This window comes from Microcaecilia unicolor, chromosome 10 (assembly GCF_901765095.1).
Source record: "Microcaecilia unicolor chromosome 10, aMicUni1.1, whole genome shotgun sequence".
Classification (NCBI taxonomy): Eukaryota; Metazoa; Chordata; class Amphibia; order Gymnophiona; family Siphonopidae; genus Microcaecilia; species Microcaecilia unicolor.
In genome coordinates, this window is record NC_044040.1 from 201,202,363 (window position 1) to 201,226,388 (window position 24,026).

At 43.8% G+C, this 24,026-nt stretch overlaps 1 protein-coding gene across 1 annotated transcript in view; it reads left to right on the forward strand.

Moving 5' to 3' along the window:
- The window catches only part of NAALADL2 (N-acetylated alpha-linked acidic dipeptidase like 2), a gene marked incomplete at its 5' end in the record, with an annotated part of 477,074 nt that extends 461,923 nt beyond the window's left edge, over positions 1 to 15,151 (forward strand). Inside the window, one exon of the mRNA XM_030215679.1 lies at positions 14,798 to 15,151. Within this exon, the coding sequence (XP_030071539.1) occupies positions 14,798 to 14,996 (199 nt within the window). The remainder of the gene's footprint in view (positions 1 to 14,797) is intronic.
- Between the last annotated feature and the right edge of the window lie 8,875 nt (positions 15,152 to 24,026).

Consider the following 24,026-nt stretch of genomic DNA (forward strand, 5'->3'; position numbering starts at 1 on the left):
CAGCGGGGGATAGACTAAGGTGCGCTAGCGTTTTTAGCGTGTGTTAAAAATTAGCATATGCTAACCAAGTAAATGCCCATAGGAATATTATGGGATCTACACAGTTAGTATGTGCTAATGCTTAGCACATGCTAAAAACGCTAGCGTGCCTCTTGCATGGCTTAGTAAACAGGGCCCTATGGGGTGCTTTTACTATGGTGTGCTGAAAAATGACCTGTGGTAGTGTAGGCGCATGTTTTGGGCGCGCACAGAATCATTTTTTCAGCGCACCTGCAAAAAATGCCTTTTTTTGCCGAAAATGGACGTGTGGCAAAATGAAAATTGCCGCGCATCCATTTGGGGTCTGAGACTTTACCGCCAGCCATTGACCTAGAGGTAAAGTCTCACACGGTAACCGGGTAATAATGACCTACGCGTGTCAAATGTCACTCGGCATGCATCCGATAATAAAAATTATTTTTCGGCCGTGCATATCGGCCGTGCATCAAAAATGAAATTACCACAAGAGCCACGCGGTAACCAGGCAGTAGCTCCATTCTGGCGTGCGTTGGGTGCGAGTAGATACTTAACGCAGCTTAGTAAAAAGGTTGCTGTATTTGTAACTGATATGGCCATTGATGGGCACGGAAATGACTCATAAAGACCACAGATAATTTTTCTTAAAATTCATTTTGGATGTCCCCATGCCTTCATATAGTAAGACTGATTTGTCAGTTAGATGAAGATGCTTTATCTCCTTCAACAGGGCTGCCTCGTGTAATTAATTAGGTTTCCTAGTTTGGCACTGCACTTCTCAGGTCACTGTGATGTGTCATTGAAACAGACCCATTAAGATGAGTGATGTGTGTTGTAATTTCATTAGTGTCATCAATAATGTATTGCACTTTCCCGTTAGCAGTCTCTTTATGTTGTGTGTGGGTCAGACTGCCTATATGAATTATATTTCTAAGATCAAAACAGTTAAAGATGAAGGAGGATATTTAACCAAATAAGAAAGGGGTGGAAATAATGTTATTTTAAATATGTAGGCCACAGAAAAATATTTCAATTAGAGCATAATCTAAGTGTCAGAAATATATACAGCACCAGCCATGATAGGTGTAAATAGTGATTCATGGTACTTAGGATCTCAGGAGGCAATTATGGGAAGCATCATGTTTTGTATAATCACTGAATATTTGTTGATTTATTTGGTTTTTTATTTCTCCTGAATAGGAACATATGATCTTCATAAAATCATATTTCTTAAAGGATGCCTATGCAGTATTTGCATTATATCTGTATAATGAAAAGAAGAGGGGAAAGCATGCAAAGCTTTGGTTTTGAGAATGCATTCTACAATAGATTTATAAACATGGTATGTGTTTGCATGTGGGATGTGGGTGGCATGTAGGTGAGGATATATGGGGAGTTAGGATAGGTGTGTATGCATAGGGAAGTATGGCTGTGTGTTGATATTAGAGATATGATAAGGGGGGAACTGTGTTTTATATGGCCATTTTCCCAGTTGTTATGACATTGTCTTTGGTTTGTTTCATACATTTGTGAGACTTTACACACGTGACTTTTATAATGTACTTACATATACCGCACTCTGCCCTAACTCCACCTTCAGGAATGCCTACATGCTGCACATATATCTTTCCTCTTCTGTAATTAAAATTTGATAAACCATACTACTACTACTTATCATTTCTATAGTGCTTCCTGATCGACAGAGCTTACAATCTAAGTAGGACAGACAAACAGGACAAATAAAGGATAAAGACAAAGAGTAGCAAGATTCCGGAATCCCAGAGAGTAGCAAGATTCCGGAATCCCAGAGAGTAGCAGGATTCCGGAATCCCAAAGACTACTACTATTACTAGTTATCATTTCTATAGCGCTACTAGACATATGCAGCGCTGTACAGTGAACACGTAAGAGACAGTCCCTGTTTGACAGAGCTTACAATCTAATTAGGACAGACAAACAGGACAAATAAGAGATAAGGGAATTACTAAGGTGCACAAAAGTGATCACGGGTTGAGATCCTGATAAAAATCTCCCTTTGAAATTTGAATATTTTACTTCTGCTCAAATTATATTTGATATATTCTATACCCATTATTGAATATGATGTTCTGTGCTTAAGCACTCTCTGGACGATTTTCAAAGCGATTTAACGGGCAGGAGAGGTTCCCGCCCACTTATAATCATCTGTGCCGCCCACCCCCGATATTCAGTGGCACTAAACCAGGCAGTGCCGCTGAATATCACCTCTGACCGTCCTTTAAAAAATGGGCAGGTCAGGTGCGGTACAGAGGGTGGCATTAGGGAGGCGAGGAGCCCGGGGTTACGCGGATGCCTGCAATATTCAGTGCCAACACCCACATAGTTAAGCGACTCAATTTAGGGCAGAGGGAGAAGGGGGGAAGGAAGGAGATTGTGTGGCTTTAAAAGGGGATAAAAAACAGTTATTCGGGTTCCAACCCCTATGCGGTCTGATTCACAAAGGACAACCATAAGGAATACTCATAAACAACATGTTCTAGGGAAAAAAAAGGTGAGACAAAAGGAAAGGCAGGAAGAGAAATGATTATCTACAGCACTTCACTGCCTGTCAGTCAGTCCCACACACTTTTATTACCTACAGCAGTGATTTCCATTTCTAGAGACATTTCTTTTTTCATTAATTGAGAGGTGAAGGTATCAGTGTGGGCTGCTGTTGAGACGTGTTATTTTACTGTTAACCCCAATTATTAATAACTAGGTCTCATTGCACAAAATGGGACCTGTGCTAAAACAGCATGAGTTAGTGATAAAATAACCCATCTTAATAGGAGTGACATTTGATAGCACTTATGCACAGGTGCGTAGCTACGTGGGGCCACGGGGGCATGGGCCCCCCCCAGATTTGGCCCTGGCCCCCTGCCGCCTCCACCGACCGTTTCCACCGTCAGGTACCTATGCTGGTGGGGTTCCCCAACCCCCGCCAGCCGAAGTCCCCTTTAGCGCCAGTCTCTGGGCCGGCGCATTGCTGCAGCTGATGTGGAAGGATTCTGTTTCCGTGTGAGTGGTCATAGTTATGTGTGGGTTCGAGATGCCACCTCTGGAACTCCTCAGTTCCCACACCCTTTTCTGATGGATACCTTTTTTTGTTGCTATGTTCTATGTTTATGTGCTGAGTGGAATGAGATTATCTTTAAACATGGCAAAGTTACAGACATTTTAGCATGACCACCCATGTTTGCACTGTAAAACGGTGCCGTAGCAAGGACAGCTGCCACCCGGGGCGGTTCATCGCTGCGCACCCCCCCCCCCCCCCCCCCCCCCGGGCGCAGCACAACCCCCCCCCCTTGGCGCATCGACACCCCCCCCTCAGCGCATATTCTTACCTAGTGGCGTAGGAAGGGGAGGGCCAGTCCGCCCCGAGTGCACGCCGCTGGGAGCTGCGTCGGCTCCGCTGGTTCCCTGCTCTCTTTGCCCCGGAACACGAAGTAACCTATCGGAACGACCGTTCACTTGTCTATTAGATTGTAAGCTCTTTGAGCAGGGACTGTCTCTCTTTGTTAAATTGTACAGCGCTGCGTTACCCTAGTAGCGCTCTAGAAATGTTAAGTAGTAGTAGGGAGCAGTGCACCTGGGGCGGACCGCCCCTCCCACCCCCCACCCCCTTCCTACGCCACTGCTGTAAAACTACCACTATTTAAAAATAAAATGGGATACCAGCTTAATGACTTCACAGTGATGTAAACGTTTGTCTGGGAAGCAAGGTTGGAGGGCTATCACAGGCTCCACCCAAAGCCGTAAACAATTGCCAAACTCAAGGAAGCACTGCAGATGATCTGGGACAGCCTACCAAAGGAACCGATGGATAAGGCTGTTAAGAGCTTCCCAAAGCAACTGAAGGCCTATGCTAAAGCTGGGGGTGGACACTTTGAGCATTGACAGTGACTGTGAAATTCTCACACGTTGTTAATTGTATTGTTTGAATGACGTTATTTTACTGTGTTTTAGCCCAAACATTTTTAACACACAGAAATCGCTAGTTAGTATCATCAACATAGCTTAAGATACAGTGGGGGAAATAAGTATTTGATCCCTTGCTGATTTTGTAAGTTTGCCCACTGACAAAGACATGAGCAGCCCATAATTGAAGGGTAGGTTATTGGTAACAGTGAGAGATAGCACATCACAAATTAAATCCGGAAAATCACATTGTGGAAAGTATATGAATTTATTTGCATTCTGCAGAGGGAAATAAGTATTTGATCCCTCTGGCAAACAAGACCTAATACTTGGTGGCAAAACCCTTGTTGGCAAGCACAGCGGTCAGACGTCTTCTGTAGTTGATGATGAGGTTTGCACACATGTCAGGAGGAATTTTGGTCCACTCCTCTTTGCAGATCATCTCTAAATCATTAAGAATTCTGGACTGTCGCTTGGCAACTCGCAGCTTCAGCTCCCTCCATAAGTTTTCAATGGGATTAAGGTCTGGTGACTGGCTAGGCCACTCCATGACCCTAATGTGCTTCTTCCTGAGCCACTCCTTTGTTGCCTTGGCTGTATGTTTTGGGTCATTGTCGTGCTGGAAGACCCAGCCACGACCCATTTTTAAGGCCCTGGCGGAGGGAAGGAGGTTGTCACTCAGAATTGTACGGTACATGGCCCATCCATTCTCCCATTGATGCGGTGAAGTAGTCCTGTGCCCTTAGCAGAGAAACACCCCCAAAACATAACATTTCCACCTCCATGCTTGACAGTGGGGACGGTGTTCTTTGGGTCATAGGCAGCATTTCTCTTCCTCCAAACACGGCGAGTTGAGTTCATGCCAAAGAGCTCAATTTTTGTCTCATCTGACCACAGCACCTTCTCCCAATCACTCTCGGCATCATCCAGGTGTTCACTGGCAAACTTCAGACGGGCCGTCACATGTGCCTTCCGGAGCAGGGGGACCTTGCGGGCACTGCAGGATTGCAATCCGTTATGTCGTAATGTGTTACCAATGGTTTTCGTGGTGACAGTGGTCCCAGCTGCCTTGAGATCATTGACAAGTTCCCCCCTTGTAGTTGTAGGCTGATTTCTAACCTTCCTCATGATCAAGGATACCCCACGAGGTGAGATTTTGCGTGGAGCCCCAGATCTTTGTCGATTGACAGTCATTTGTACTTCTTCCATTTTCTTACTATGGCACCAACAGTTGTCTCCTTCTCGCCCAGCGTCTTACTGATGGTTTTTGTAGCCCATTCAGCCTTGTGCAGGTGTATGATCTTGTCCCTGACATCCTTAGACAGCTCCTTGCTCTTGGCCATTTTGTAGAGGTTAGAGTCTGACTGATTCACTGAGTCTGTGGACAGGTGTCTTTCATACAGGTGACCATTGCCGACAGCTGTCTGTCATGCAGGTAACGAGTTGATTTGGAGCATCTACCTGGTCTGTAGGGGCCAGATCTCTTACTGGTTGGTGGGGGATCAAATACTTATTTCCCTCTGCAGAATGCAAATAAATTCATATACTTTCCACAATGTGATTTTCCGGATTTAATTTGTGATGTGCTATCTCTCACTGTTACCAATAACCTACCCTTCAATTATGGGCTGCTCATGTCTTTGTCAGTGGGCAAACTTACAAAATCAGCAAGGGATCAAATACTTATTTCCCCCACTGTAATTAAATGTTGTTTAATAGTAATAAATAGATACGATGACTAAATAAATACGTAAAAAAGCAAAACAGCGAAGATGACTAACAAAAACAAAAATAATCAAAAATTAAAAACAAGAAAAAATCAAATTTGTATTTAAAAATACAAATGCATAAAAAAATAAAAATAAAAAAAAATATGAAAAAGACGACACTTGTTTATTAAAAAATTAAAACACTTTATTAACCAAAGGATAGCAGGGAGAAAGGGACTCGACACAGCTGTGTTTCGGCCGTATAGGCCTGCGTCAGGAGTCTTCTCACCGTTTGTTGATTTTTAATTCTATCCAATTGTAATGGGAATATGTGTGTCTCTTTTTAAACTGTGGCGTTAAATGACCCTTGAAACAAAGTTAAGCAAAAAGCATCAGAGCAGCGTCTCGTCTCTGTACAGAGACGAGACGCTGCTCTGATGCTTTTTGGCTAGAATTAAAAATCAACAACGGTGAGAAGACTCCTGACGCAGGCCTGTACGGCTGAAACACACCTGTGTCGAGTCCCTTTCTCCCTGCTATCCTTTGGTTAATAAAGTGTTTTAATTTTTAAATAAACAAGTGTCGTCTTTTTCATATTTTTTTTATTATTATTTTTTTATGCATTTGTATTTTTAAATACAAATTTGATTTTTTCTTGTTTTTAATTTTTGATTATTTTTGGTTTTTGTTAGTCATCTTCGCTGTTTTGCTTTTTTTGGTGTTTTTGGCGAAGACTGGTTTCTTCTGTTTTTTGTACTAAATAAATACGTAAAAATTTGTCATCGAAATTCAAAGCTGTTGTTGAGAAAATGGCAAAAAACTCTAGGGGGTTACTTTTTTTTTGCCTCACCCTCTGTGTGTGTATGTGTGTATATAGTGTGGAGGCTACTCCGGAGAAGGCTCGCTTGCGGGTATCACATCGTGTCATGTCTTTTGGAGAGGATGTAGTTAGTGAAATCCTTGGGAGGACCAGGGCCGTGCCTAGGGTCTCTGGCGCTCCCCTGCAGCCTATCAGTTGGCGCCCCCCCTGCAGACTATCAGTTGGCGGCGGCGGCAGCCCCCCCCCCCCCCCCCCCCCCCCCGTGAAAATGATCGCTCACCACTTGCCACACTGACAGGAACTGTCAGCAATATTCTTAGAAAGAAATTGCTATACATTGCAAAATAAGATAGCAGATGTAAATTCTCAAAGTGGACATATTCCAAACACTAAAATGAAAATAAAATGATTTTTTTTCTACCTTTGTTGTCTGGTGACTTTCTTTTTCTGATCATGCTGGCCCAGTATCTGATTTCTGCTGCTATCTGTCCTCTTAACTCCGTTTCCAGGGCTTCCTTTCCATTTATTTCTTTCCTTTCCTCCTTTCTTCTTCATTTCTGGTCCTCAGCTTCTGCCTATTTTCTTCATGTATGTGCAGTTTTTCTCCTCTCTTCCTTTTCCCTCATTTCATCTCCTTCATCTCTCTTCCCTCCCCTCTATGTCCAGCAATTTCTCCTCTCTCCCTGAGCCCTGCCCTCCCAATCCATGCCCATCCATGCTCCTCTGTCCTCTGCCCCTCCATTCATCCCTTTCCAGCAATTCCCCTCTCTCCCTGAGCCCTGCAATCCATATCCATCCATGCCCATCTGTCCCCTCCATTCATCCCTATCCAGCAATTCCCCTCTCCCTGCCCTCCCAATCCATGCCCATCCATGCTCCTCTGTCCCCTGCCCCCTCCATTCATTCTTTTCCAGCAATTCCCCTCTCTCCCTGAGCCCTGCCCTCCCAATCCATGCCCATCCATGCTCCTCTGTCCACTGCCCCCTCCATTCATCCTTTTCTAGCAATTCCCCTCTCTCCCTGAGCCCTGCCCTCCCAATCCATGCCCATCCATGCTCCTCTGTCCCCTGCCCCCTCCATTCATCCTTTTCCAGCAATTCCCCTCTCTCCCTGAGCCCTGCCCTCCCAATCCATGTCCATCCATGCTCCTCTGTCACCTGCCCCCTCCATTCATCCCTATCCAGCAATTCCCCTCTCTCCGTGAGCCCTGTCCTGCAATCCATATCCATCCATGCCCATCTGTCCCCTCCATTCATCCCTATCCAGCAATTCCCCTCTCTCCCTGAGCCCTGCCCTCCCAATCCATGCCCATCCATGCTCCTCTGTCACCTGCCCCCTCCATTCATCCCTATCCAGCAATTCCCCTCTCTCCCTGAGCCCTGCCCTCCCAATCCATGCCCATCCATGCTACTCTGTCCCCTGCCCCCTCCATTCATCATTTTCCAGCAATTCCCCTCTCTCCCTGAGCCCTGTCCTGCAATCCATATCCATCCATGCCCATCTGTCCTCTCCATTCATCCCTATCCAGCAATTCCCCTCTCTCCCTGAGCCCTGCCCTCCCAATCCATGCCCATCCATGCTCCTCTGTCCCCTGCCCCCTCCATTCATCTCTTTCCAGCAATTCCCCTCCCTCCCTGAGCCCTGCCCTCCCAATCCATGCCCATCCATACTCCTCTGTCCCCTGCCCCCTCCATTCATCCTTTTCCAGCAATTCCCCTCTCCCTTCCATGACCTCCCCTTGCATCCATGCTCCTCTCTCTCCCATGTCCCAGCCTGGCCCGCCCCTCTTCTCCCCCCCCCTTCGCATCCATGCCCCCCCCTTCGCATCCATGCTGTCGTTTCTCCCCTGCCCTCCCGCTCCCAGTGTTCAACTTTACTGCCCACCCTCTTCTCTCCCCCCAACATCCCTTTTCTTTTTTTTTCTTTTTAAATTTACCTCCGTGGCGGCGGTTCCGGCAGTGCAGCGTCAGGGAAGGAGGCGGCGCTCCGGACTTCTAGCCTTCCCTTCGCTGTGTTCCGCCTTCTTCTGACGTCATCATTGACATCAGAAGAATGCGGAACACAGCGAAGGGAAGGCTAGAGACGTCGGGAGCGCTGCCTCCTTCCCTGACGCTGCGCTGCCGGAACCGCCGCCACGGAGGTAAATTTAAAAAGAAAAAAAAAGAAAAGGGATGTTGGGGGAGGGCGAGCGAGGTGAGCATGGTGCGGCGGCGCCCCCCACAGGGAAGCGCCCCCCTGCCATGCTTACCTCGCTTACCGGGTTAGCACGGCCCTGGGGAGGACCTTAGTGTCCTTGGCGGTTTGTGGAGGATCATCCTGTTCTTCTGATACTCGGGGCCATTTCCTTTCAGGACCTTGAAGATCAGACATAGAGTTTTAAATTTAGCCCTGTATTGTACTGGTAGCCAATGAAGTTTTTACAAAAATGGTGTGAAGTGGTCACATCGCTTGCAACCTTGGTTGCCAGTTGGTATTTGGTAAGGTTTATTCATAAAAGATTTTTGATCTATATGGAATTGGATAGTTGCGTAATATACTTGATGTAATAATTGTGACTATATTGAAATTATTGGTACACAGTAGTAATGTATTGTGTTATTGATTAATATTATGAAGTTGGGAATTTGGAAATGGTGGAAATATGGGGAATGGTTGTGAAGCTTGGTGTTTGTAAAAATATGTTAAAACTACAGTTGGTTATTGCCACATGCAGGCTGTCTGAGAGGTTTTTTTTTTTTTAACCATTTGAAGTGAGGGAGTGTGAATGCCGTTATATATATTTTTTGTTTTTTTTTTGTTACATTTGAACCCTGCGCTTTCCCACTCATGGCAGGCTCAATACTACTACTTAACATTTCTAGAGCGCTACTAGGGTTATGCAGCGCTGTACAAATTAACAAATAAGGACCATGGCTTACATATTGTATACAGGTACTTATTTGTACCTGGGGCAATGGAGGGTTAAGTGACTTGCCTAGAGTCACAAGGAGCTGCCTGTGCCTGAAGTGGGAATTGAACTCAGTTCCTCAGGACCAAAGTCCACCACCCTAACCACTAGGCCACTCCTCCACTGTTGCTACTATTTCAGATTCTACATGGAATGTTGCTATTCCATGTAGAAGTCGGCCCTTGCAGATCACCAATGTGGCCGCGCAGGCTTCTGCTTCTGTGAGTCTGACGTCCTGCACATACGTGCAGGACATCAGACTCACAGAAACAGAAGCCTGCGCAGCCTTCTACATGGAATGTTGCTAGTGGAATAGCAACATTCCATGTAGAATCTCCAATAGTATCTATTTTATTTTTGTTACATTTGTACCCTGCGCTTTCCCACTCATGGCAGGCTCAATGCGGCTTACATAGGGTAATGGAGGGTTAAGTGACTTGCCCAGAGTCACAAGGAGCTGCCTGTGCCTGAAGTGGGATCAAACTCAGTTCCTCAGTTCCCCAGGACCAAAATCCACCACCCTAACCACTAGGCCACTCTGTGTCTTTATACCATAAAATAAACCCTATTTGACCTCCCAGCCTAGCCCAGCTTCTTTAAGAATTCTCCTCAGGTTTTGCACATCAGAGTTAGTTACATTTGGTTGCACTGAAAAAAAAAAATCTTTTCAAGTTAAGGGCATTTTTAAATAAAAGTTCCGGAATGCCATAGTCGATCAGTGTGAGCAAGAAACGTGATATCCTGCAATCTTCATCCTGCAGGAACGAGGCTGATTATGGAGGTATTTATAGTGTTGGCATCAGATTCAGCAGGTTGTGAATTATGCATGAATTGTGCTGCATATAATTAAAATTCCACCTTCTTGCTGAATCTATAAGCAGCAGATTAAGTTCTTTATTGTAGCAATTTTTGGTTTGCTTGATGTTGGGGCCTAAAGAGGTGGATTTTGGAACAGGATAAGTGGTTTTAAGAGGATAATCGGGTGCCTCCTTAAGAAATATTTTATAAAGACAAGTGGGTTATTTCTTGTCTTTATAAAATAGTAAGGGTTCCTTTCACCAAGCGGCAGTGATTTCAGCTCGTGGATTTGCCGTGCGTCAGGGTCCACTTTTAACACAGAGAGTAACATAGTAAATGACAGCAGATGAAGACCTGTACGGTCCATCCAGTCAGCCCAACAAGATAAACTCATTTTACGTGCTATGTGATACTTTATATGTATACCCAAGTTTTATTTGTCCTTGCCTTTCTCAGGGCACAGACCGTAGAAGTCTGCCCAGCACTGTTCTTGTACTAAAAGTTCTGAACATTCTAGAATCCTAAAGAGTTACAAGATTCTGGAATCCCAGTTAGTAGCAACATTCCATGTAGAACCCCAAAGAGTAACATAGTAAATGATGGCAGATAAAGACCTTTACGGTCCATCCTGTCAGCCCAACAAGATAAACTCATTTTATGTGCTATGTGATACTTTATATGTATACCCAAGTTTTATTTGTCCTTGCCTTTCTCAGGGCACAGACCGTAGAAGTCTGCCCAGCACTGTTCTTGTACTAAAAGTTCTGAAGATTCTAGAATCCTAAAGAGTAACAAGATTCTGGAATCCCAATTAGTAGCAGCATTCCATGTAGAACCCCAAAGAGTAACATAGTAACATAGTAAATGACGGCAGATAAAGACATGAACGGTCCATCCAGTCTGCCCAACAAGATAAACTCATTTTACATGGTATGTGATACTTTATATGTATACCCGAGTTTGATTTGTCCTTGCCGTTCTCAGGGCACAGACCGTAGAAGTCTGCCCAGTACTGTTCTTGTACTAAAAGTTCTGAAGCTAACATCGAAGCCCCTTAAAATTTACACTCCAGCCCATCCCTATCTATTGAGTCACAAAAGGCTTTTTTTTTCTCTTAAAAAAGAAAATGGCCAGGCGGTAAGTTAAACACTTGCCATGCAGCCATTCCAAGGAGAGTCCTTACCGCCTCCTATTTAGGAGATAGTAAGAGCTCTGCGTTAACCCGGCAGTAAACGGGTAGTGTTGGGGTAATGTTGGTGCTGCCCGATTACCACCGGGTAAGCCCCTAACACTAAAAAAAAAATGTTCTGAGTGCCAGAAAAGGTGTGCGGCACGCTCCGAAAATACTGCCGGGCTTCTGCAGTAGCCTGATGGTAGGGCCAATTTGACACGTTCTGTTGCCGCTGTAGCCCTACTGCAGCTGTATAAAAGAGGCCCTGAATGAAAATATTCCCCTAAATGCTAAAGTACTCAAAACGTGTGTTTTGTCAAAGTACGGCAATAAGGATTTTATAAAGCACAGCTGTAATTTATGGGCATAGATTAGCATGTATACTTGCAAACTCAGCCCAATCTCTGCCCAAACTCTACCCTTGTACAAACCTGGTGATGAAATACACACCATCATGTCATGGTGCGTACTTTTATGCCAGTTGGTATGTCATAAGAAGGTTTTTGCCGATGATCAAGTAGAGATCTAGTTGATCGCCATAGCTCTACAAATCTTTTTGATTTTGAGCTACTTTGAGGTTTTTCCTTCCTTTTTTATCATAAGGTTTCCTTTTGACATATTTGTGTTGTGTATGTTGATATTGCGTGGATTACTTTTTGTTTTTGTGGGTATTTCATAAGAAGCCATTTATACACATGTTTTAGACTACAGTTTAACACACAGGTTTATAACACTTCAGTTAATACTGCCAATCTGCAAACCGTGCTGTCAACCCAATCATCAAAATCTGTCCACCCACCCTTACGAAATCTCTGATCCCTCCCCTTTGCCTCCAAAAACCTTTAAGTACAAAATGGACTAGGGATGGGCTGCCAGAAAAGTTTTGTTTTCTGATGCTTTTCATTTTGTCTTGGGAGCAAAGTTTATTATTATTTATTTAGATTTTGCTCACACCTTTTTCAGTAGTGGCTCAAGGTGAGTTATGTTCAGGTACTCTGGATATTTCTCTGTCCCAGGAGGGCTCACAATTTAAGTTTGTACCTGAGGCAATGGAGGGTTAAGTGACTTGCCCAAGATCACAAGGAGCAGCAGTGGGATTTGAACCAGCCACCTGTGGATTGCAAGACCGGTGCTCTAACCACTAGGCCACTCCTCCACTAGCAACATTTTGTGTACAATCTCAAATAGTAGCAACAGAATCTCAACATTCCATCTAGAATCTCAAACAGTAGCAACATTCCATGTAAAAGCCTGCCCTTGCAGATCAGCAACGCAGGCTTCTGTTTCTGCGAGTCTGACGTCCTGCACGTATGTGCAGGACATCAGACTCACAGAAACAGAAGCCTGCGCAGCCGCGTTGCTGATCTGCAAGGGCAGGCTTCTACTACTACTACTATAAATCATTTCTATAGCGCTACCAGTCGTACGCAGCGCTTCACAATTTAACATGAAGAAAAGACAGTCCCTGCTCAAAAGAGCTTACAATCAAGATCAGAACGTCAGACTCACAGAAACAGAAGCCTGCACGGCCGCGTTCCTGATCTGCAAGGGCAGGCTTCTGCATGGAATGTTGCTAGTGGAATAGCAACATTCCATGTAGAATCTCAATAGTAGCAACATTCTGTGTACAATCTCAAATATTTATTTATTTAGATTTTGCTCACACCTTTTTCAGTACATTCAGGTACACTGGATATTTCTCTGTCCCAGGAGGGCTCACAATCTAAGTTTGTATCTGAGGCAATGGAGGGTTAAGTGACTTGCCCAAGATCACAAGGAACAGTAGTGGGATTTGAACTGGCCACCTCTGGATTGCAAGACCGGTGCTCTAACCTCTAGGCCACTCCTCCACTCTGTTGTTGAGTGCACACACTCATTAAAAAGGGTACACTCTTCTTGATAGCATGCACCCTTTTTCCAAACAGTGCACACTATCATCAAATGAAAACCACAATTCTTGTGGGTTGTTGGGAGGGAGGTTGGGTTTTAATGACATGATGGGTCATGGCATATGCCGTTGACATTTGCCGTGTCTTTGCAAGCAACAGCCCATGCCTGTAATGAAGCCTATCGAATCCCCTGTCATTCCAGCCCTTCTTGTATCCTAGGTAAAAATGGTACCAGCTGATCTCAGGCTCCCTTTTGCCCCGCGTGCACACACCATTAAACGCAGTAGAGGCAGGACATTTTCAAAAGCTTATACTTGCATAAAACCTGCATAAAAAATCGTTGACAATTTCTTCCCTCGTTACTGAATATGAACCCTCATCGCTCCCTAAAATGAAGGGAAAGGGAGACTTTTGGATTCTGCTCATGCCTTTTCAGTAGTACCGCTAGGTAAGTTACTGTAAGCAGGGGCAGCCCACGGCAATTTTCCCCCCCTCCCCCCACCTGCGCCCGGTATGGTATCTCCCCCTTTCCATCCTCAACCCTCTTTCCCATGTTTACTTTATTTTTTTTTCTTTTACAAAAGGCAGCAGTGGCAACGATTCCCATAGGCTGCCCTGCTGTGGCACCCACCTCTTTGCTCTACTGCGTCCCAACTCTGAGGAAACAGGAAGTTTACATCAAGAGGCAGGCCGCAGTAGGGAGAAGAGGCCGGTGTGGGCAGTGGGGCTGCCTATGAGAGTTGCTGCACTGCCGCCTTGTGGAAATGAGAAAAAGTAAATGTAGGGAAAAGGAGAGGGCCGTTCCTGGAGAGTTCCGCCTGTGGCCCCCACCTCAGTTTTGCCCAATGGTAGGGCCACCACTGACTATAAGGTATAGTAGACCTTTTCCTCTTGCTGGAGGGCTTTCAATCTTGAGACGATTGCCCAAGATCTCAAGGAGTGACCCTGGGATTTCAACCCTGGCTTCTTTAGTTCTCAACCTGCTGCTCTAACCGTTAGGCTTCTCCTCCTCATCCTTCCCAAGTTTACTGTGTTCATTGTTTTGCAAATTATTGTGACAAGCTTCAAATTAGTAGTATCCCTTTCATAAGGTTATCTACAACAATCTTTTAGGGGGCAACTTTAGATAAGGCCTGTTTGGCATTCAGTCTGTCAGATCTATGCTAGCATGATCCTTAGTGATACCTACTACTACTACTTAACATTTCTAGAGCGCTACTAGGGTTACGCAGCACTGTACAAATTAACAACTAAGGGCGGTCCCTGCTCAGAAGAGCTTACAATCTAAAGGACGAAATGTCAAGTTGGGGTAGTCTAGATTTCCTGAGTAGAGGTGTTGTGATTAGGTGCCGAAAGCAACATTGAAGAGGTGGGCTTTGAGCAATGATTTGAAGATGGGTAGGGAGGGGGCCTGGCGTACCTGATTGAAAATGATATACTGTTTCTTGTTTTTCAAACTCCTAAATTGCAGATTTATTGAAATTGTCCATATTCTTGTTATTTTTCTTTCAGAAACATTCTATACAGGCTGGATGAAAAGACAGCCCACTTTTCAATACTGCTAGAAGCACAGGAGCGCTGGAAGCTAGAACAGTCAAATGAGACCCATCAAGCAGCCTCCTCAAAGGTGCTGAACAGCATCCATTCAGCTCAGGTTTACTTCAAAGCTGGGTTTGATGTGTTTGAGACTGCCTTAGACCCAAAGAACTGAGAAAACTTTTAGCATTTCAACAGACTCCTTTACCATTCAGTAAGCAGAGTTGGCAGACCAGAATTTCTGAGGTCAATGGGTTTTTTTTTTTTAATTGGTGCCTTGTATAATGACATTTAAAGGGACACTCTCAGGGTTGGTATTTGAAAATCTATTTTTTTTTTAATTTTTGTTACATTTGTACCCCGCGCTTTCCCACTCATGGCAGGCTCAATGCAGCTTACATGGGGCAATAGAGGGTTAAGTGACTTGCCCAGAGTCACAAGGAGCTGCCTGTGCCTGAAGTGGGAATCAAACTCAGTTCCTCAGTTCCCCAGGACCACAGTCCACCACCCTAACCACTAGGCCACTCCTCCACTGTTGCTACTATTTGAGATTCTACATGGAATGTTGCTATTCCACTAGCAACATTCCATGTAGAAGTTGGCCCTTGCAGATCACCAATGTGTGGCCGCGCAGGACGTCAGACTCACAGAAACAGAAGCCTGCGCAGCCTTCTACATGGAATGTTGCTAGTGGAATAGCAACATTCCATGTAGAATCTCCAATAGTAGCAACATTCCATGTAGAATCTCCAATAGTATCTATTTTATTTTTGTTACATTTGTACCCCGCACTTTCCCACTCATGGCAGGCTCAATGCGGCTTACATGGGGCAATGGAGGGTTAAGTGACTGGTCCTGAGGAACTGAGTTTGATTCCCACCTCAGGTACAGGCAGCTCCTTGTGACTCTGGGCAAAAGTCCACCACCCTAACCACTAGGCCACTCCTTCATTCATGAAAGAGAAATCTTGCTACCCCAGTGTTATTTTGTTATTATCTATTTAGAAGTATCTGACATTATTCTAGCCCTTCGTCTGATCTTTTTATAATAGTTCAGGGCAAAATGGGAAAGAGGGTGCCTGCTGCACGATCATGGATGCTTGTTTTCAACGAGAAGGCAGCTAAACGAAACTTTTTTTAAAAGGACAAGTTGAAGCAGCCAAAAAGTGACAATATCAATAGCATTATGAAAACAGGGTCAATAAGATATTTTCATCCAGTCCTTAGTTTATCATTTTGCATGCATGGAGCTGAACATCAAGGCTGTAAGTGTATGCACGCAATAGATTAAAATAAGGGAAAATTCATCCTGTCATAATAGATATATGAACTCTAGGCAATCCTGAGGCTTCAGCTTGCACATCTTAGCTGTTGCATCTTAATTGTTAAGGATATGTTTGTGATTGTCAGATTACTTTTCCAACCCTAACAGTTGCCTTGAATGTCTGCATGCTTTTTTTTCCCAGTGCAGAGCATCTCAGATATCTGTGAAAAATAATATTACTTGTGTTTTACATATATACACTTTGTCTTCAAAACTGAAAGCACAAATGAGCAACCTTTGTACTGAGCGATCCATCAGACACAGGAAATGTAACATTTCTTTTCAAGGAATGGACACCAAACTTATGTAAATGCAATTGAATTTTAATATTTTTTTACCTTAGAGAATTCAGATCCTGCAAAAGGTTTTAAGATTTTTGAGTTAAAAGTATTTATGTTTTTTTAAGTTGATATTTAAAAAAAAAAAAAGGGCTACGTTTTCTATAAATACACTGGATATATCTATACACTGCTTCCAAGATGACGGACATTTTCATTAACTTAGCTTGAGATAAACACAGAGGGATATGAGTGGCAAGAGGATGAAGAAGATTAAAGACCGAGCAAGATCTCTGACAGCACAGCAGAAAGACACAACTGTGAAGCCTGGGTGGATCAACTAGTCATTTTCTCCTGGGGTTTTTCATGTTTCTGTGCAATGGCAATTTAGTGCCAGGTTCTTCTCTGATGACAAATGATAACCTTTTATCTAGCTTCGTACATAATATGGGTAAAGTATTTTAGTTGTGAAAAACAAATTTGCCATAGCTCATAGGCAAAGTATATCTGGGGCTCGAGGTTACAGAGCAGTGGGGTTTTCTAATGCGTTCCTCTGCACCCAGTAGAAGAAAACCACTTTCCCCAGTGCTCGAAACAATAATGGGGCCGATATTCAGCTGAACGATGTCTGGTCAAAGATATCTAGGTAAATAATGAAGATATTTTTAATCAGGTATTAAAGAGATGTGGATGACAGTAAAACTGAATATAGGGGCCCTTTTACTAAGCTGCGTAGATGCGTACGCACGTCCTACGTGCGTCAATTTCGAACTACCACACAGCCCGGGCGGTAATTTCATTCTTTACACACGTCCACTAAGCACGCCGGAAAACTTCCCACACGCGGCGCTAACCGGGCGGTAATCGGCATTGTACGCGCATAGACCATTACCACCCGGTTAACGTGTGGTAGATCAGTGGGTGGCGGTAAGGTCTCAGACCCAAAACAAATGCGTGCCAATTTTTATTTTGCCGTACCTCCATTTTCAGCCAAAAAAAGGGCATTTTTTGCATTCGCGCTGAAAAATGGACTTGTGTCTACACCAGCGCTGGACACTTTTCCGCGCAGCTTAGTAAAAGGACCCCATAGCCAGTTAAAGATTATCTGGATATTGCAGGCCTGTCATAAGCTTTAACTGGCTAAAAGCTAAACATTGTCTCTGTTTGGTTAAAGCTTAAACCCACCTCTGCTATGGATCCAACTCCTACTTTTAAATGGTTAACTTTTTTGCCTTTCATTTCAGTGTCCAGCCAAATGTTATCCATGTGGAAATCTGGGAAATTTAAAAATAAACGTAATCTAGTTAACTCCTAATGTTAACTCGATAAATGCCTTTGAATATATCAACTCTGATATTTTCAGTGTTTGCATAAATAAAATAATGACAAAGGTCAATAATTGCAAGCCATTACATCAAGCAATAAATAAAGTTAGATTCCATTTATTGCTTGATGTAATAGCTAGCAATTATTGGTATTTCTAAATCTTTTAAAAGCAGTCCAAAGTGATATTAAAAGAAAAGAAAAATAGATCAGGCTGCTTCACTTATGTCTAATGAGCTAGGTCGGACTGACTGTTCCAGATCTATTTTTTTTTAAAGATTTCCAGGCAAAAATGAAGATATTTATAACAAATATTGGGCCCGATTTTCAAAACCATGTACCTGGGTAGCAGGTGCAGCTAGCCGGAGAACTAATGCTGACAGGGGCCAGTCATTATATTATTACTTTACATTGCGTTACACTCTGGCTTATGTCCCGCCAAAACCTTCAAGTTCTAAGAAGATTACAATTTCAAGAGAACCAGAACATACTCCTGGGAAAATAATTCAAGAAGGACCAGCTCAGATCACAAATTTTCTAAATAAAAAAAGTTTTCAAGTTTTTCCTGAAAGAGTGGTATGATTGAGAATATAATTTACACTTGTAGACATCTCTTCGGAGAGGAGTATAATAAGTTCGTTTCGTTTTTTAACATTTTTTAGAAGAGAGGAGACCCAAGAGAGTTTTGTCTTATTATTCCCCCTGGGAGCACACATTCCCAGTCATATTCTCCGAGGTTACAAAAACCCCTGAGGCAGGCCTTTCGGCCGAAACACGGCCATGTCGGGTCATTTTTAATGCAAAATACGTTATCTTTTATTTATTTTTTACGTGAATAAACAAATCATTTGGTATCCTTATTCACTCTCCTCACTTTTTGTTTTATATCTCACGGTCCCGTGAGGGTTTTTACCTCCTTTTTTGTTTTAGTTATGATTGAGAATAAGACACTTTTCCAACTATATCCTTCCATAGCGATGCTGCTTGAATAGCCAAGGACTATTGGCTACTCAAGTGACGTGGAGTGACCTAGTGTTATCTAGATAGGGCTGAGGCAGTTCAGAGGTGAGGCCTAGGCAGAGCAGCAGATTATCCGCATAGCTTCAGTGGTGAGGCCCAGGCAGAGCAGCAGATTATCCAAATAGCTTCAGGGGTGGGGCTCTAGAGGCAGGGCAGCAGATTATTCGGATAGTTTAGGACAGAGTTGTCCTACGTTTTCTGAATAGGTATCTAGATAATGGCACCGACCATCGTCATTATCTGGATAACGTTGGCAGTGGCCAGATATTCAGTGGCCAATATCTGGATATTGGTCGGTGCTGAATGTTGAGATATGTTTAAATGCCACAAATGGTATTTAAAAGTAACATTGACTGCCGTGTTTAAATATTGACCTGATTACATAGAAACATGACGGCAGAAAAAGACCATATGCCATCCAGTCTGCCCATCCTCTGTAACCCCTAATTCTTCCTGTTCCTAAGCGATCCCACATGCTTATCCCATTCCTTTTAAAATTCTGGAACAGTCCTCGACTCCACCACCTCCACCGGGAGGCCATTCCACGCTTCCACCACCCTTTCTGTGAAATAATACTTCCTTAGGTTACTCCTAAGCCTGTTCCCTCTTAACTTTGTCATATGCCCCCTCATTCCAGAGCTCTCCTTCATTTGGAAAAGGCTCTCTTCCTGTACATAAATGCCCTTGAGATATTTAAATGTTTCTATCATGTCTCCTCTCTCCCAGCATATACATGTTGAGGCTCATAAGTCTGTCCCTATAATTTTTGCATTCAAGACCACTTACTAATTTCGTAGCCGCCCTCTGGACCGATTCCATCCTGTTTATATCTTTCCGTAGGTGCGGTCTCCAGTACAGCACGCAGTACTCCAAATGGGACCTCACTAGAGACTTGTACAATTTACTTTCCTTCAACTCTCACTCACCTAAAACTTTGTAGAGACATTCACTTTGCAAAATGTAGATCTGCATGTTTGAATCAGCTGGGAAAAAATGAGTAAAGTAGCTGATCTTAAATGCTAAGAATGGTTGATTTTTCTTATCATGGGTCCATAATCAGTTTTAAAAAGTTACATGTTTGAACTTCTGTAATTTTTTTTCTTTTTTTGGCACAAAAGGATGGGGTTTGGACTGTTGTATTACAGATTGTTTGCTCTAACAGAATTCATTAAAGCCTCTTTTTTATTATTATTTTCGTTGTTGTTTCTGGTGACTTGAGTCACCTTGTCCCAGAGATGGTCACACATAAGCAGTAATTTTAGAAAGGAAGCACCGCTTTTTGTCAGATAAGTGGTTTTCTGTATTAATGACTGATATAAGAAGAAATGCTAAAAGTGGTTTGAAATATCAAAAAGGAAGAATGGAAAAATAAAAAATATAAAACAAAATCCAAGGAGGTGTTTTAGACATAGGGAAGCTCCTCAGTGAAGGTGTGAAGAAATTGCACTTATAACTGAGCATCTGAATGTCTTTTCCTCCTTTAAAGATATTCAGGGCTCCTTTTACTAAACAGCAGTAAGCCCAACATGGGCTTACCGCTCGCTATACAGGAAGTACCGCCGGGCTACCGTAGCAGCCTGGCGGTACTCCCCACCCCCATCACGCTGTCATTTCCGGCGCTACAAAAATGTATTTATTTTTGTAGCCCCGGAGTGTACACGGCGGTAATGGGACAGTGCCGTGCACTGCCCCATTACCGTCGGGTTAACGCGGGACCCTTACCGCCACCCCCCCCCCCGAAATGGCCGCGCGGCAAGTGCTGTACTTACCACACAGCCATTTCCTGTAGGAAAGCGAGACTTCCCTTTTACCAACTGTGGTAAAAGGGGGCCTCGGCACGCATGTAAAAAAAACTGTCGATGCCAGCGCCAGCCCCCTTTTGCTGCGTCTTAGTAAAAGGGGCCTTCATTGATAGTTCAAATAATTAAATAATCACTTTGCTATTTAGAACTTCGCTGTTAATCTGACTGGCAACTATTTCGTCTATTCATTCTTGGCAAGTGTGGTCCTTCAAGATAAGCATGCATGCTGTATTTTTGAACAGCAGCACACTCACATACCAAAAAAATGTATCCATCTGCAATCACACCTGCTCTGAATCGTGCATAACTGTCAGCCAGTTTCTGATTTGGACCAGGAGTTTGGAGGAGTTGCTTGAGCAGAAAATTGTGCTGGCCTTTCTCGCATTTAAAATCATCTTCAATTGCCAAGTATTAGTTTTGGAGGACTCCTGCTTAATCTGTTCCCTGGAGATGTTCTGGTTTCCGCAATCCACCACGTACACATCTAAACGGTACCTTCTAACAAGTGTATGTAAACCAGTGGCCTACCAAGTGCAGGGTGGTGGGAGCAGTCTGCCCTGGGTGCAGGCAATAAGGGGGTGCATGCCACGAACTGATGTGTCTGCATTAGCAGCTGGAAGTGGGTTGCCAGTTTCCCCGCTGCTCTCATGGCACGGGGGCTCAGGCAAGGACCTCTTCCACTGGCGGACTTGAGCATCCCCACTAGCCAAGGTATTAATATTACACCTTCATTAAATCCCAGCACTAATATGTCACAATATTTATTTATAACATTTGTATCCCACATTTTCCCAGGCTCAATGTGGCTTTCGTATTTCTGTAATATTTTAATTTTATTTATTTTTGTTACATTTGTACCCCGTGCTTTCCCACTCATGGCAAGCTCAATGCGGCTTACATGGGGCAATGGAGGGTTAAGTGACTTGCCCAGAGTCACAAGGAGCTTACTGTGCCTGAAGTGGGAATCGAACTCAGTTCCCCAGGACCAAAGTCCACCACCCTAACCACTAGGTCACTCCTCCACTCAATAAATTAAAGGTCCTTTTTCTAAGATGCGCTGAAAAATGGTAGTGTAGACTCGTGTTTTGGGCGTGTGCAGAATTATTTTTTAGCGCACCTTCAAAAAAATGCCTTTTTTTATTTTTGCCGAAAATGGACGTACAGCAAAATGAAAATTGCCGCGCGACCATTTTGGGTCTGAGACCTTACCGCAAGCCATTGACCTAGTGGTAAGGTCTCACACGGTAACCGGGCAGTAATGGTCTACACGCATATCAAATTCCACTTGACGCGTGTAGCTGCCGCGCGTCAGAAAATAACAAATCTTTTTCAGATGGACATAGTGGGCACGCGCCAAAATTGAAATTACCGCAAGGGCCACGCGGTAACCGGGCAGTAACTCCAGTTTGGCGTGCATTGGGCGCGCATAGGTACCTATGCGGCTTAGTAAAAGGGCCCCTAAATGTGGTAGAACCTCGGCTCTGACTCTTTTCACACGAGGAGCACAAACCTGCAGCTCACATGTTTCATTTTCAGTCCTAAATTATTGCTAACCATAATATTGGCATTTTATTTCAAAGTCATCAAAATCTTAAAAGCATTCAATGTTTTGCTAAACACTAGACTTTAGATAAGTATTTAAAAGAGGACTTAGCACGGCACATTTCACAACACGACCTCTGCCGACAAGGTCATGTTTCGCATTGATGCTTCAGGGCTCAGTCCTGAGAAAAAAGCCATAGCTCATGTTATACAATCTTTCTTATCATTGGAAAGATTGTGTAAAATGAGCTATGGCTTTTTATAGGGAAGACCGTGCAAAATGAGCTACGTTTTATTTTTTCTCGGGACCGAGCCCTGAAGCAGAAATGTGAAACATGGCCTTGTTGGCAGGGGTCCTGTTGTGAAGATTGTTTAGTCGGCATGGATGGTCTGGTAAAGAAAGGGGATTGATTCTTGATCCAGCCAACAGGTGAAACATGACTCATGTCGGACCATAAGAAGTCGATAAGTCATTGACTCATATGATAATTCTAACGTTTGTTTATTATGAAAATCCTATGAAGATTTGCAGTTATTTAGGGCCCCTTTTACGAAGCTGCAGCAAAAGGGGGCCTGTGCTGTCACTGGCATGGGTTTTTGATGTATTCCGATGCCCCCTTTTTACAGCAGCAGGCTTTTCTTTTTTTTTGTTGTTTTCAGGAAATGGCCGTGCAGCAAGTGAATCACTTGCTACGTGGACATTTCGGGGGTGAGCACTTACCGCACACTCATTGAGGTGGCGGTAAGGGGTCCTGGGCTAACCTGGCGGTAGCCGGGCAACATGCAGCACTGCCCGATTACCAGTGGGTACACACCGGTGCTACAAAAATATTTTTGTTTCACCAGATATGATGCACACTGGGGGTGGAAGCTACCACCGGGTTGCTGCGGTAGCCCAACAGTACTTTCCTTTTAGCAAGCGGTAAGCCCGCATTGAGCTTGTAAAAGGACCCCCCCCCCCCCCCCAGAGACTAAAATCATATATGAAAACAACAGGACCAGTGACGGTATTGGAGAAATTCCTTCTGGTGGATAAAAGCAGGTTATTTTCATCAAAATACTCCACCGAGTTCCTTAAAACATTCTCTTTTAAAAAGTATATATTCTTTTTTGTGTATATGCTCATTGGTTTTGTTTGGCGTTGTATTACCTATACATGCAGAACCCTGAATAATGCTACTTCTTTGAATGTTTCCTTACGTGAAAATTTTTTTTTCTGATGTGCCTCATGCTCGCGCTTCTTTGGCACTGCTATACATTACCTTAGAAAAGGCAGTGTATTTAGCAAGTCTTTTCTAAGCTATGGAAAAAAGTGGCCTGCAGCAGTGTAGGCATGTGGACCAGTTTTTACTGTATCTGCAAATAAAGGTTTTTTTTTTTAATGTGACGAGAATAGGGCATGCGGTAAAACTGAAACCACTGCGTGTCTAAAACCAGCCTGAGCCCTTAATGCCACCCATTGATCTGGCAGTGAGGGCTCGCGCGCTACACACGCAGTGAACGGTCGGTGCGTGCCAACTGCCGATTACCACTGGAAATGGCACGTGTGGGAGGAAATAAATAATTCATCCAGGCATTATGGGTGCATGCCAAATCTGAAATTACCACCAGGGGGTGCACTTGCCTGGCAGTAGTCTCATTTGGGCACGCGCTGCACGCACGTAGAGCCTACCTCGGCTTAGTAAAAGGGACCCCTTGGGGGTTTTTAAGCACATGGATCTCTACTTCCTATAGAGTTGTCCTCCATAGGTCATACTTAGAAATACAGTGATACCTCGGTTTTCGTCGATAATCCGTCCGAAAACAATCGGCGAAAGCCGAAACCGACAAAAATCGAGACAATTATTTCCATATGAATCAATGAGCAGGAAAACACATGGGTCACCCTTTGTTTTCGCAAAATTAGCAGCAAGGTCA